This window comes from Hyaena hyaena, unplaced genomic scaffold, assembly GCF_003009895.1.
Source record: "Hyaena hyaena isolate Hyena2069 unplaced genomic scaffold, ASM300989v1 scaffold_265, whole genome shotgun sequence".
NCBI lineage: Eukaryota > Metazoa > Chordata > Mammalia > Carnivora > Hyaenidae > Hyaena > Hyaena hyaena.
Window position 1 is genome coordinate 1,055,686 of NW_024080899.1, and position 13,721 is coordinate 1,069,406.

Genomic DNA, 13,721 nt, shown 5'->3' on the forward strand with positions numbered 1-13,721 from the left:
TGGCGGAAACAGGTAATGACCTGAGGGTTAGAGTCGCAGCTCCCTGGCAGTGCGGCCGGGACACGTCTTTTAACTTTCCCGAGCATGTGCCTATCTTGGGTGCCTAGCACATAACATTTCAATATATGTGAGCTGCTATTAAAAACATGGGTAATATGGGGCACCCGGGTGGCTCAGTCGGTTAAGCGTCCGACTTTCGCTTAGGTCATGATCTCGCGGTTCGTGGGTTCGGGCCCCGCGTCGGGCTCTGTGCTGACTGCCAGCTCAGAGCCTGGAGCCTGTTTCAGTCTGTGACTCCCTCTCTCTCTGACCCTCCCCTGCTCATGCTGTCTCTCTCTCTCTCCTAGAAATAAATAAAACATTAAAAAAAATTTTAAAAAAACATGGGTAATTTTATATCTTAAAATATTGCATATTGCTTAAATGGTTTCATGCTGGCTCACATTAAAAATGATTCCCAAGTGAAGATGACAAAGGGGAAATATCTGTTATTTAGTTCTTTTCTTACATTAAGCTATCATAATAAAGTACATTTCTGGGTTGCATTCTCTAGAGTGCTTTTTACTAAATAAATGGCCAAAAATAACTTTTCCCTTCCAGTAAGATTTCATGATTCAGCACATTCAATTTTCACTACAAAGAAGGTTGAAGTAAAGAGTACAAAACAACTCTAGGAGAAAGAAACAGGTGAGGAGAAGCCACACATGGTCGATGGTGAGGGTCAAATTCTGACACTGGTGCTTTCTGCTTTTGAAGACACACCTCGGCTACATGAAAGTTGTATTTATTCAGGCATCTATACTGCACTTGGGTCCTGAGGAAGCAGGGAGAGAAGAATTAGTAGGAGATGGTACCAGGTTCGCAGCAAAGGGGTGTACTGGAAAAAGAAGCAGTCTCTGGCTTTGGACCCGGGCCTGCAGCCGGCACCTTGGTTAGAAGTCAGCTTCTTTCAACCCAAAGGCCGGCCAGCGGTCATGGATGCCGACACCCCTCCCGACCCTTTTTCTTGCTGTCAGCAGCAGCTCCAGATGTTAACGGCAAAGGTCCCACATCAGGTCATTTCCTGGGTGACACCAAAGGCAGGGAATGGGGCGGTCAAGGCTGCTTGGCCTCCTCTCCCCAGGCAGCTGGGAGCATGTCAGCTGAAGGTGCCCTGGACGCAGGACTCGGCTTGGAGGGCCAGGCATCTTCTTTCACGGTGGCTTTATGGGGACAGTCCTGGCCCTTCTCTCTCTCTGTGGGACAGCTCTTGCGTCCCCCCATTTCGTTGTAACCACCAGGCCGTAGGGTGCTTCCCACTAGATTATTAGCATCCAGACCCCACAGAAACTGTCCCCTCACTCCGCATTCCCAAAAAGGCCCAGGGGGACCCGAGCCACCCTCTGCTCTGGAGAGTGCATGAGTCTACACCGACGGCTTCGGGCCATCCCCGGGCCTGGGGCAGGTTTGGACAGGTGTCTAAGCCGCGGGCGCTTCTCCGCGGCCTTGGCGCGCGCTCTCGGCCAGGGGTCACCGTGGCCTTTGGGCCCCGGAGGAAGGAGCGGGACTCGGGTCCTTGCGGAAGGCCTCCCGTGGGGGCCCCGCGCCGGCCCTGGGGGCGCTCCGGAGGTCCCTCCGCACGGCGGCGAGAGGGGCGCAGCTGCGGCCCGGGGGAGGGGGAGGCACGGCGGCGGGCGGGCTGCGGGGCCGCCCGCGGGTACCTCCTCGCGCCGCCGCCGGCCCCCGCCCGCCGCGCCGCCGCCTCCCGCGGTGGAAGGCAGCGCGGCGCGTGCGCACTGGCGCGCTCGCGGCCCGGCCCGTGGGCTCTCCCGGGACGGCGGGAGGTGGGAACGTGGGACGGCGCCGGGCCGCACACCCTCCCGGCCCGCCGCCGGCGCCGCCGCCACCTCGCGGCCAGGGCGCCCCGCGACGCCCGTCGAACCAGCGGCGCAGGTAAGCGCGCGAGGTCCGCTCGCGGTCCCGTCGGGGGCTCCCCGCCCCGGCCTGCGGCCCCCAGAGGCCACCGGCCACCGAAGTTGAACTTGGCGCGCCGCAGGCCGGGCGCTGGAGGCGGGGGGCGGGCTGCGCCGACCTCGCCACCCCCTCGCAGGGGTGCGTTCCCCGGGCTTGCGGGGCGCGGGCGGGGCCGCGGCGGAGGCGCGCGGCGGGGTTGGGGTGCGGGAGCCCGGGACCTGGGGCGGCGCTCCGGGGCTGGCCGCGCAGGGAACTTTCGCGCCGGCCCTGGCAACGTTTGGGCGGCCGGGAGCGCTGCCGGGGCGGCCTCTCGGGCTCCGGGTGGCGGGCTCCGCGTGCGCCCTTCCCGGCCGGACGCGGGAGGGGAGCGCCGGCCCAGGGCCCCCGGCGCGGGGAAGGCGCACACGCGCGCGGGCAGAGATCGGGGGTTCCCGGGATTTAGTGGAACGACCCGGGGTAAGTGAGACCCTCGGAGGAAGGGAGGGGAAGGTCGAAACGCCGAGGCGCCTGGAGGAGAACGCAGGAAGCAATTAAAACTCCTCCTTTCGGATTAACAACCAAAAATTGATCGATGTGTCAGGAATACCGCTGATTTATGAAAGGTGCTTATTTCTCTGGTATGGAGAATTTTATGTTCTCCAGGTGAAACCGAGTTCACCCAGCTCCAGCGTAGATTGATGTTTTAATAAAAATAAATAAAGGGGAAAAGCTCGCCCGGTCTTTGGGGACATCAAGTCTCAAATCGCAGAGTTAGACTAACAAATCAAATCGCGTTATCTTCACATTTCGTATCTTTGAATCGTGCCTAAAAATCCGAGGCAGGAGAGCGCCTTCCTTTGGAAAGTTTTAATACGGCGCGTAAAAGTTCGCCTAAGTAGCGGTCCGCGTTTCCTAAGCAGATCGGCGCGGGAGGCGTCGCGTAATTGCGGTAAGTGGCAGGCCTGGCGGGGCGGGCGCGGGGCGGGCGCGGGGCGGGCGCGGGGCGGCGCGAGGAGGAGCGGGCGCGGCGGCGCCGGGAGCCGCGCGGCGCCCGTAGGTGGCGCCCTGGCCCCACGCTAGGCTCGCGAGCAGCGCGGCGCCGGGCGCGCGCGGGCGGGGGCGCGGGCGGGGGCGCGGGGCGCGGGGCCCCGCACTTGCAGTGGACTTGGGGGAGGGCAGCGCGGCTCCGCAGGGGGTGGGGGGGGGTGAGTTAAGCTTATTGTTGGCATTTCAAATTTAAGGCCTGGCCAACATTTGGGGCGGACGGGAGTCCGTGAATCTGGGACGTTCGTGCGAGGGGAGGGGTCCCCCCCCCCCAACCTGGCTGCGGCCGGCCTGCTGGCCACCGCGCAGCCCCCGTCCTCGCTGTCCGGCCGCGCGGCCCAGGCGGGGCGCCGGCGTGCAGACGCGTGGGTGCGGGCGAGGGTAGGCTGTGCGGCGGCGGGGACGCCAAGTTCAAAGCTGCCCGTAGACCACCCCCAGGGGCGGCCGGGACGGCCGAGGGGCTGCCCCCGCCCCGCGCGCGGTGCACCGCCCGAGCCCGCGCCAGCCCTGCCGCCCCGGCTGCTGGCGCGCTCCGCTTTGCAATGTAAATTTCAGCGGGACAAATTGCTTATTAATAGTCCAGAAGAGGAGCGGGTTTCTTTCTTTCTTCTTTTCTTTATCTGTTTTTATTTCTGCATGGCCCCTAGCTATGCCCTGGGCAGCCTCGCCGCCCAGCGGTTTTCTCTTCATTTCAATATCCTAAAGAAAATGCAAATTTCCACAGTGTGGCCTTTTTAAAAAGTTAAATTAGCAACAGCTTTAAGTGACTCCATTAGTATGGAAAACATACACATGTTTAATGTGGGAATAGCTTCCTTTTCACAGGGCTCATTCTGGGCTGTAGATTTAGCAGACCCTCGGACTGGTAAAGAATCACAACGCCGCCAAATGTGTCACCAAAGGCGCACCCCCTGCGTGGCCTGCGCCCGGCTTACCGGGAGGGGCCATCTCTCTGCCGCGCGCCGCCCGATACCGTGCGCCAGCTCGGATCCCTTAGAAGTCGCGCGAACATGGGCTGAAGGGTTTGTGCAGGCGGGAAGGGAAGGAGCACCCGACACGTTTCTGTCCAAGGGCGGTGTGCTGTGCCTTCCCCCTCCCAGCCTCTTCGTCGCTGTCCCCACAGCTGAGATGATTACCCGGCGGGCTGACCAGGCCCGGCAGCTGTCCCCCACCAACCCCTTTTTGCGCACAGCAACGGATGTGTCCACACCCCGTTAAGATGCTGCCGAGGGGTGGGCGAGTGTCGCTGCTGAGGAGGACGTCAACCCCCGTGCCAGTCCGCCCGCCCCCACCCCTTGGCTCTCTAGCACCCCAGCTCCCTTGCCCGTTTCGGCAAACCCGTTTCAAATCAGAATTTCATTGGCAAACTTTTGCGCTCCCTTAGGTTTCAGATGAGGGTATTCAATTCTGTCATGGGGTCTGGGCACTCCACCCCCTCCCAGGAAAGAGTTAAGATTTATGGTGTGCTGGAGAGGTCTTGTTAGCATGTAATCTGCATTTTTTAACTACTGCGTAATAAAAAGTGAGAAGTTTTGAGACACCTTTCTTGATTATACCTTTGGCGATACTTTAGGTTTTACATTTAATTTGCATTTTGTTCTTAGTGAGTATTGAAGTCTTGAGTGGAGGATTGAATTTTATTAGGACATCTGGGCTGACAATATCAAATCAGACACCAGTGTCCCAAAGCATGCTAAAATTCCAGAGTTAATTAGAACGCAGTGTGTTTAATTAAAGCCAATTATAATATTTGAAATTATCTGATCGATCCGTGTTTCTACAGTTTGGGTCTGTTTAGGTGTTGATTGGCGCACTCTGCGCGCCGTTAGATCTAGAAACTACTCAAGGGAAAGTTTGCTTTGTAAACCAGCGGGGGCGGGTGGGCGCGGAACCCGCGTCCCGGGCGCTGGCTCCTGCGCTTCGTGCCCGACCGCCTTAGGGCGCCGCGGAACGCAGCTCCGGAAACTCCAGCTCGTTGTTAAACCGCTGCGCCTTTCCGGGTCCCAGGGACCGCGCCAGGCACCAACTGCCTTTCCCAGCTTAGGTGCTCCTCCCAAGCGTTTTGCGGAGAGGCAGCCTTTAAGGTTGCAAGGTGCGTTGGGAGAAGCCCAGCTCTAAGAATGAGAGTGTCTGATTTGGGATTCTGGGTCTGGCTGGAGAGCCCTCGGGGCAGATTCAGAATAGTGGGGTCAGCCAAACTGACGGCAGGCACGAGGGAAAAGTTAGGACAAGGAGACAATAATTAACTGTTTCCTTTCTAATTTTGCACGCTGCAGGAATCGAGGTGCGCCCTGGCGTTTTCTGCCCTCCTTGGAGAGCCCTGGGTTTTCCAGGGAGAGGGTCGAGCGAATTCCCGGCTGCGTTCGCTGTCTCCCGCGGGACTGGGCACTTGGGCGCACGTTTCTCGCCAGCAACGGCGTGGGCGCGGCGCTCACTTCCCTGGCCTTGTTGCGGGTGCCGGGCTCGGCCTGGGTTTTGCAAACACACGTGGGCGGCAGTTAGGACCAGGCGTCGGGTGGACATTTCTGCGCGCTCCTAGGGTCACGGTGTCAGCGAGGCCTAGGTGCGCGGGCCGCGCAGGAGCCGCGGCGCAGCTGTTAGGCCGGGCAGGGCGCCTCGGCAGCCACCTGCCCTGGGGTAGGTGAAAGTCTCGGCTTGGCTCCCGGCTGCGCGACGACACTGCACTCCCCACCCCAGGAGGCGCTGTTTGTCAAACTTGGCCGCGTAGACAAGAGGCGCCTGCATATTCCCGCTTGGAGAATTGAGCCTCTTTCGGTACTCGGGGGTGGGTCGGGCTTTACTAGCCTTAACCTTACAGGATGATGGGTTGGGTGGGGGGCGAGGCCGATAACTGCGCGCTGAGACCCTGCACTGTTCACTTTTTACCTGTGGATCCAGCCAGGCCTCCTAGCAAAGGGCAGAGGAGTCCGTTGGTGCTCCCTGTGTGTCCTGGGCGAGGTGCCCAGTTACTGGCCTCGGAGGGCAGGCGGGTCGCGGGCCTGGCTTGGGTTCAGTTCACCACATGACTCCTGAGAGCCCCGTGGCTTCAGTCTCCGCCCGGAGATGGCGGAGGCCGGCTCTCTGGCCTGGAAAACGCACCGGAACCTGGCCCGGCCCCATTCGTGTGCAGTCTAATAGGCTGGGGTGACAGGACACCAGAGCTTGCTTCCCAGGCCTCCCGCAGCCCATCGGTGAGGCGCACCCGGCGGCACAAAGCGGAGCCCTGGGCGCACTCAGGGGCCTCATCACGCTGACCCGAGGTGGGCAGGGTTTGCGAGTGTGTGGCTGTTCCACCCTATCCCGCAGTTCACGGGGCTTTCAAGGTGTGTCTTCCCTGGATTTCCCTGCTCTCCGGCCCTTCAGCCCCCTGTGGCCTCCTTCCCGCGGGGGCCCACGGTCTGCCAGGCTCTCTAACTTAGGGTTCTTTCCCCGCCCTCCCCCCGCCTGTGCCCAGCGCCGGGTCCGAGCCCGGGCGGGAGTGGGGCCGGCGGCCAGGTAGCGGGCGCAGGCTGAGCGTGACCCCCGGGCGCGGAGGACGTGGGGGCGGGACGCGCCTGCAGCTCCGCACTGGCGGCGGGAACGCGAACCACGGGGCCTTTGGCGCATTGGCTTCTCACCCTTTCTAGAGGCTGAGCGGCTTGCGGCGCAGCCCGGGCCTGAGGCCACGGGCCCTTCGAGGGCGCCCCTTCTGGACTCGCCCGCGCGCCCCGATCCCTCAAGGGGCTGCGCTTCCAGGAACACCCCCTGCCCGGGCTCCTCGCCGCCGGAAATGCAGTGTATTACTCTTTGGAAGGCTGGTAGGGAGGTCGGCTGGCTTCCCGGACTGGGCCCAGAGCGAGATGGGGCGTTCACAAAGTACCCTGAACGTTGGGCCGGAGCGGGCGCCGTGGCTGGCTTCACCCCCTGGGACCCCAACTTGGCCCAAGTTTCTGGATGGCTCTTGAGACCGGCACCAGCCCGCCTCCCGCTCTCCAGGCCTCGCACCACGCAGCAGTGGAGGCCCCGGGACTGGGGAGGTACAAGGGGGACGCTGACGCCTGGTGCGCGGGGAACGGCCCCTCGCCCTCCGGGAGTGGGTAATGGGCGCACGCGCGGGACGGCCGGGGCCCTGGGCACCGTAAGGCCAGCAGGGAGGCCGGGCAGGGCCTGGGCGCGGACGCCGCCGGGTCGAATCACCGGGCTCGGCCTCCGGTGGTGCCGCGGGTCAGCGGCCGAGCGCCGCCGCTGCCCTGCGCTCTGCGCGCCGCTCCGCGAACAGGGCTCCAGGGGCGGCGGGCGCTGTCTCTTTAAGGTCACTGCCTGCTCCGGCGCGACGTGGGGAGGACAGCTGGGCACTGGCCATCTGACTGACTCCGGCGTGACATCTGGGAGCCCACTGGTGTGTGGCACGCGAAGCGCTTGATGCCGCTATTTAAATGCAAATGTGAGGGGGCTCATTGAAGCCTCTCCCCGTAAATCCGCACAAAAGGAATACTTCCCACCCTCAGAGGAGGAGGAGGCGGCGGCGGAGAGGCGGCGGCGGCGCGAGGGCCACCCGTGCAAATCGCGTTGAGCGCGGGGCCCTGAGCGGTCGCCGTCGCCGGCCCGGCCCGCGGGGTTCCCAACGAGGGTCAGGCCCCGCCCGGCCCGGCCCCTGGGCGTCCGTCTGGCCCCCGGGGGCGCCCTGTGAGCGGAGGCTGGAGCGGCGGCCGGGCCTGCGCAACTTCCAAAGTGTCAGCCTGTCTCTCCGCCCCCTCCCACTCCCCACCCCACCCACCCCCGCTTTCCCTGTCTGGGTGCCGGGCGCCCCTAGTTCCCCCGGAAGCGAGAGAGACGGGAGCGGGACTCTGGAGGGAGGAGGCCGGCGCGGGGGCCTCTCCCGGCATCTCTGAGTGTATCCAGGAATTGACCTGCAGTCGCTACCTCTTCCCCAGCCTCTGTGCTCCGGCCCTGGCTCCTCTCCGCGGCTCCCCCCCCCCACCCCCCGCCATGAAAGCAAAACTCTGGGGTGGGGGAGGTGGGGGCCCAGGGGCTGCCCGCCAGGCTGCTCCCCAGCAGGCCCGGGTGGAGACCCGGCCGGGTCGGGCAGCCCTTGTGCCCGCAGCTCGGAGCCAGCAGTGGAGTGACAAAAAAGATAAAGTTGGTGAATGATAAAGACCGTATTTTCCACGCTTTGGGTGCGGGACCAGATGATCTAGAAAATGAGCTGAAATGGATTCAGCCTCCAAGCCTGTTGTGAGAGCAGCTGATTCTCCCATTTCGGGCCAGATGGCTGCTGAACACAGATTTGCATTCATTTTCCCTTAATATCGTCCAAAATAGTGGGGCAGCTGCATTTGCTGTCAAAAAGGTTTAAAACCCCTTTTCTTTCTGGGGCAGGATCGTTACCTTATGTGATGGGCTTATAGAACTTCTTTCCCCTCTTTAGTCAACAGTATCAGATTTAGAAGGATTTGTTTTTAAACCTTCTAATTTGGTAATCAGATTTAAATCGCCTTGGCGCGTGTAATCTGAATTAAAGATACTGTAAATGATTTTAAGCATGATACTTTCGTTAGCGCAAGGAAGGGGGCACCTCCAAGGCGGGCTGGGCATTTTAGGAAGTGTGCTACAAAGGAAGCATTGTTTCCTCGCTCCAACTTCATCTTCCCGGAAAAGGCACTTTGCATATTCTGACAATAAGCTCGCCTGCCGCCGGCCCTGCGCGAGCCCCCAGAGCAGCTAAACACGCAGAGACAAAGCAATTTCTCAACCCCACCCTCCACCTAAGGCCAACTTTATTTTGCGTTGTCCCTCCAGGAGAAGGTGTTCCTTTCTCCACTCAGTCTGATGTGGGTGGAAAGCTCTGGGCTTATTAGGAACACAGAAATTTTCTTTTAATTTATCGTGAATAGTTTCCATACACTTTGATTTAAGGTTATTAACATTCTATAGACAGTGGCATCTTTAATATGTGGCGATCGCTTCTAAAGACTAATCTCATTACCCTCAAATAGTCATAAAATATGATTTTATTATACTTACGTATTTAATTAGACGGCCGGCACCGTAATGGATTTTGAGACGGGACTGGCGCACCGGCTTTGATAATTCACTTATCTTTGGCAATAGTCATTAACCCCCAACACCAGCAAAATAGATTGCTTTCCAACACGTCTTTTTTTTTTTTTTTCTCACCCCTTCCAAGAGGCGTGGGGGTCCCCAGATAACGCAAATCGGACTTCGATTTTTCCCGATTAATTAAAATATTAACGTACACACACTGCCAATTCACGGGAAAAGGGAGTGCTACCCCATACCGGGCGGGGAGAGGGGGCCCGGCGACCCGCTCGCACCCTGAAGCCTGTTTTGGTTTTGTTTTAATCGGAAGGGCCTGATTTCCCTCGGCAGGGAAGTGCCGGGACGGCTCCCGGTAGCCCCCCGGGTCTCTGCTCCGAGTCGTGCAGGCGTCCGTGGGGCGGGCGGTGCGCCCGGGGGCCGCGTCCCCGCCGCAGGAGCCCGGCCGCCGGGCCCACGCGCTGCCCGCGCCCCGCTGCCCTCGCGATTCCTCGAAACCAGGTCGGGAGGCTGCGCGGCGGCGCTGGGGGCAGGACCCGGGCGCCCGCGGCGTCCGCTCGGCCTCTAGCGAGGCTGGCGCCGGGGAGGGCCGGCCGCGGCGCAGGGCGCGCAGCCGGACCGCCGGCTCCGGGTCGCCGGGGAGGCCGGGCGCGCTCCCTGCCCGTCCGGAGGGCCCGGGGCCGCCTTTGTCGCTCGCCGCGCTTACGCACAGGCCGGGGGACGGGGTCTCCCGTGGTCCCCGGGAAGGAGAGAGCGCCTGGCAGAGCCCGCCTCCGACGTGGGCGCTCGGCCGGCACTCGGCGGCCTCCGCCAGGGCGGACACCCGCGCCCGGCGAGGCCCAGACGGGGGCGGACCGGCCCCCCAGCAGCCTTGGGTCTGTTTAGAAAGCAGGCTGCGCCGCGCGCCCCGCCTTTGGCGAGGTGGGGGGGCCCTGCCCTCGGCCCCCGCCCCCGCCCCCGCGTCCCCACTCGGCGGCGGGCCCCGCAGCCCCCTCCCCGCGGCCCTCCCCGCAGTCCCTCTGGGCCGCCCCAGGGCGAGCTGAGGCCCCGGGCGCGTCGTGCAGGCATTGGGGCAACTCGGGGCGCGCGTCCCCCCCTCCTCCCTGCAGTGTTTTGACCGTGTGGCTGGTTTGGGGAGGAGGTCTGAAGGGGGCCACGCGGCGACCGCGCGCCGCCGTTTGTTTCATTTCGGGGTTTGTTGGGGCGGGCGGGAACTTCCCGGGCGGCGGGTGGGCGCGGGGAGCCGCGCGGCGCGGCCGGGGGCGGCGGCGGCGGCGGCGCGCGCGGCGGCGGCGGGGCTCGCGGGGCTCGCGGGGCTCGGGCCGGCTCGCGGCGCCGTCAGGCAGTCAGTCGGCGAGCGCGGCGGCGGCGGCGGCGGCGAGGGGCGCGGCGAGGGGCGCGGCGAGGGGCGGCCGCTCCCATATATGGCGCAGGCGCCGCCCCCCGACGTCACCCTCTGACAGCGCCGCTCCCGGGGGCTTCGAGTTTTGGCTCCCGGGAAAGGGTCCATTCCTCGGGGAGAGAGGGCTGAGTTTTGTGCGCCTCCGTCCGCTGCGCGCGCCGCTCCAGGCCCCGCCGCGCCCCGCCTGCGCCCGGGACTGCGCCGCGGCGCTCACTGCCCCGCTTATTTGTCTTTGGAGCAGGCGGGCCGCGCCAGAAGCGGGCGACCCCGCAGTGTCCTGCAGCCGCGGACGCCGCCCGGCTAGGATGACACCACGTTGAGCGCGCCTGCAAACAACAACAACAACAACCGCCGCCGCCGCCGCCGCCGCGCCCGGCCCGCCTCGCCTCCGCCTCCGCGCCGCCGGCCGTCCGGAGCGCCCCGGCCGCCGGTGCATGCGGCGCCTGCCCGGGTCGGGCTGAAGCCGGCGGCGGGCCGCACCGCAGGCGCCGAGCAGGGCGAGCGCGGCCAGGGCAGCCGCCTGCCGCCGAAGCGCTTTCGGCCGGGAGCCGCGGCCGCCGCCAGCAGTTTTCATGTTTGGGATTCAGGAGAATATTCCGCGCGGGGGGACGACCATGAAGGAGGAGCCGCTGGGCAGCGGCATGAACCCGGTGCGCTCGTGGATGCACACGGCGGGGGTGGTGGACGCCAACACGGCCGCGCAGAGGTACGTACCGGCCGCCGCCGCCGCGCGCCCCGGGCCCGGGCCCGGCCCCGGCCCCGGCCCGGCCGGGTCCCCGCCGCGCGCGGCCGCCGCGCCGCTCACCGGGCCGCCGTCCCTTTCCTCCCGCAGCGGCGTGGGGCTGGCGCGGGCGCACTTCGAGAAGCAGCCGCCCTCCAACCTGCGGAAGTCCAATTTCTTCCACTTCGTGCTGGCGCTCTACGACAGGCAGGGGCAGCCGGTGGAGATCGAGAGGACCGCCTTTGTGGACTTCGTGGAGAAAGAGAAAGTAAGTGCCGCACGCGGCCGCACCCTCCGGCTCTCCAGAGGCGGGAGGCAGGCGGGGCGCCCCTCGGCGGCGGGGACCCTGCGGGCGGCGGACGCCGCGCCGCCAGCGGGAACGGGACCTCGCCGCGCGCCCCGGGCTCGGGGTCCCCGCCGCGCGAGAGGCCGCGGGGCCGCGGTGGCGCGGGGGGCCGAGCGCGGCGGCCGCGCCGGACCCCGGTCGCACCCCGGTCGCGCTGAGCGCAATTATTTATGGTTACTTTCAGGAGCCCAACAACGAGAAAACCAACAACGGCATCCACTATAAACTTCAGCTGCTGTACAGCAACGGTAAGTGGCCGCCGCCGCCGCCGCCAGGCTCGCCCTCCTTCCCCGAGTCGGCGAAAGGACGTGAGGATCGTGAGATTAAAATGACACGGATGTAAACACGAAACCTTCTCATGGCATAGAAGGAAAACAAAACATAAACGATCAATAAGTCGATGGCACTTCACATGATTAAGCGGTGGGGCTCGAAGCAGAAAGCAAAAAGGGGGATCGATATGGGGCTTCAGCAGAACATCACTTTTAAGTGACTTTTTTCAATTTTGCAAATTAATGTTAATTATGGAGATGGGGGCAGCTCCGTAGACAGAGCTGAACGGACTTCCTGTGCACGAGTTAAAAAAAAAAATCCTCGAGAGACATTAGAAAGAGTTCAAACTCTCACTCAGTTTCCATTTCATGCTTTCTGTTTTCTAAAAATAAATGACCGCACGGGCCCACCGGGTGCAGCCACCGGGCCTGCCCTCCGCCGGGCAGGTTTGCCGCACCTTTCGGTGCACAGCCTGAGAGTCTCAGAGCCTCTTAAAGACGAAAAGGAAACCAAGGGAAGAAGAAGCATTGGGGCTCTCTGTCGCCCTTTAAGGGGCATGGCTGAGTTTTGCTGGAAGGGGGCAGGCAGCGGCCGGTGCCCCGGGTGCCCTGGCTAAAATCCTGATGAGAATTTATCTGTTTTTCTTTTTCTTTTTCTTTTTTTTTTTTTTTTGCAGGAGTCAGGACAGAGCAAGATCTGTATGTGCGCCTCATAGATTCCATGACCAAACAGGTGAGAAAGTTTAAGCCTCGGCGCCCTGCTCTGCACTGCTCAGCTGCGCTGTCCTGGGGTGGAGGCCAGGGCAGTCCGGTCTCTGTACTTGTTTTCCATCTCGTTTCCTTGACATGCTAATGAGAATTCCATATTTATTGGAATAAGCGATGCGATTGGTAAAGGAGTTTCTGTTGTCACCACAGTAGGACATATATGCTTTATTAGGTGGCTTGTGCGTGGAATCAAATTCTGTCTTAATTAGCTATGGTAATTAATATTTGACAGAAATTTTAGGAGGCTCCCCCTCTTGTATATTTTTAAACGTTTCTCTCTCTGCTTGGAATCATTTCATTGATTTTTTTTTCTATAACAAAGGCAACTAACTCCTTTCCAAAGCCCATTGGGTTGGGCTTGATTAGTTCATTTTTTTCTCCTTTCCAGTGTGATGGTCTAGTAACGCGAGACGTTGATTTGGATTTAAAAGTGAAATGTGTTGGGGTGAAAAGTCACCTTGTTCTCGGCTAGTCCGTCTTCACCTCTCAGCCTCCCCTCTCCATAATTCAAACTCCCAGCTCCAGGGGTCACCCACACCCGTCCGTTGCTCTGGGAGCAGCTTCTGTTCCCCTCTCCCACCCTCTGTCATACCTTGTAAATAACATAATTACAAGCAGTTCCTTATTAAATTATTTAACCTGTCTTGGTCAACTTTTCCGATGATAACTATTGGCCATCAGTAATGTGATTAAGTGCAGAAAAGCGCTTCGTTGCTTTTTGACATTGTGCAGAGTCTCTGGCTGGTTTTGTGCTGGGTGGTATGTTGTTTAGCCTCTGTAGAGATCTCCCCCCTCCCCATTTTTCTTAAAACCGTGCTGGGGGAGGGGCGAGTTCCGTGCGAAAATTAAATCCTTTAGGCGCAGATGGATTTAAAATATACACCCAAGGTGAGCTTCAGGCTTGGAAATGAAAGTAGCACCTTCATTTCTGAGGCTAACTTTAGGAAGTGTGAGCCAAGTAGGAGAGAACTCCTTGGTGCTGCCCCAGCCCAGCACCCAAGCTTCCCACTCTCTGCACGGCAATTAGTTTTTGGATTTTACTTCCCCTTTGAAAAGTTGGTCCTCACCCAGGCAGCAGCGCGTTGGATTTTAACGTCTGCAGCGTAAAAGAGTGTGGTTTTCTCTTAGAGTAGAACAAACCCTACAGGTAAATCACCGCCTTTGTCAGAAAGACGAGGCAGCGTGTGCCCTTTGGTAATT

At 61.5% G+C, this 13,721-nt stretch overlaps 2 protein-coding genes across 13 annotated transcripts in view; one reads left to right on the top strand and one right to left on the bottom strand.

Moving 5' to 3' along the window:
* Positions 1-1,509: 1,509 nt before the first annotated feature.
* Positions 1,510-10,522, bottom strand: LOC120240886 (collagen alpha-1(I) chain-like). Its single transcript, XM_039245741.1, has 7 exons — positions 10,228-10,522; positions 9,255-10,137; positions 7,458-7,639; positions 6,427-7,340; positions 5,246-5,444; positions 2,807-3,096; positions 1,510-2,295 (listed from the first exon to the last, which is right to left on the bottom strand). The coding sequence occupies exons 1-7, from the start codon at positions 10,520-10,522 to the stop codon at positions 1,510-1,512; spliced, it is 3,549 nt and encodes a 1,182-aa protein (XP_039101672.1).
* A 464-nt stretch (positions 10,523-10,986) lies between these two features.
* EBF3 (EBF transcription factor 3) overlaps positions 10,987-13,721 on the top strand; it is a 116,005-nt gene continuing 113,270 nt past the window's right edge. For all 12 annotated transcript variants that reach the window (XM_039245747.1, XM_039245746.1, XM_039245753.1 and 9 more), the window contains exons 1-4: positions 10,987-11,120; positions 11,247-11,403; positions 11,666-11,729; positions 12,431-12,486. In XM_039245747.1, coding sequence (XP_039101678.1) covers positions 10,987-11,120; positions 11,247-11,403; positions 11,666-11,729; positions 12,431-12,486 — 411 coding nt within the window. The remainder of the gene's footprint in view (positions 11,121-11,246; positions 11,404-11,665; positions 11,730-12,430; positions 12,487-13,721) is intronic.

Excerpts from the sequence above, each read along its gene's own strand:
- LOC120240886 (XM_039245741.1), bottom strand. The coding sequence starts at position 10,522 with ATGGACCCTTTCCCGGGAGCCAAAACTCGAAGCCCCCGGGAGCGGCGC. Across the intron at positions 10,138-10,227 it reads GCCCACCCGCCGCCCGGGAA|CCACACGGTCAAAACACTGC; the intron begins GTTCCCGCCCGC and ends TCCCCAAACCAG. Across the intron at positions 7,341-7,457 it reads CGCCTCCTCCTCCTCTGAGG|ATGTCACGCCGGAGTCAGTC; the intron begins GTGGGAAGTATT and ends GTGGGCTCCCAG.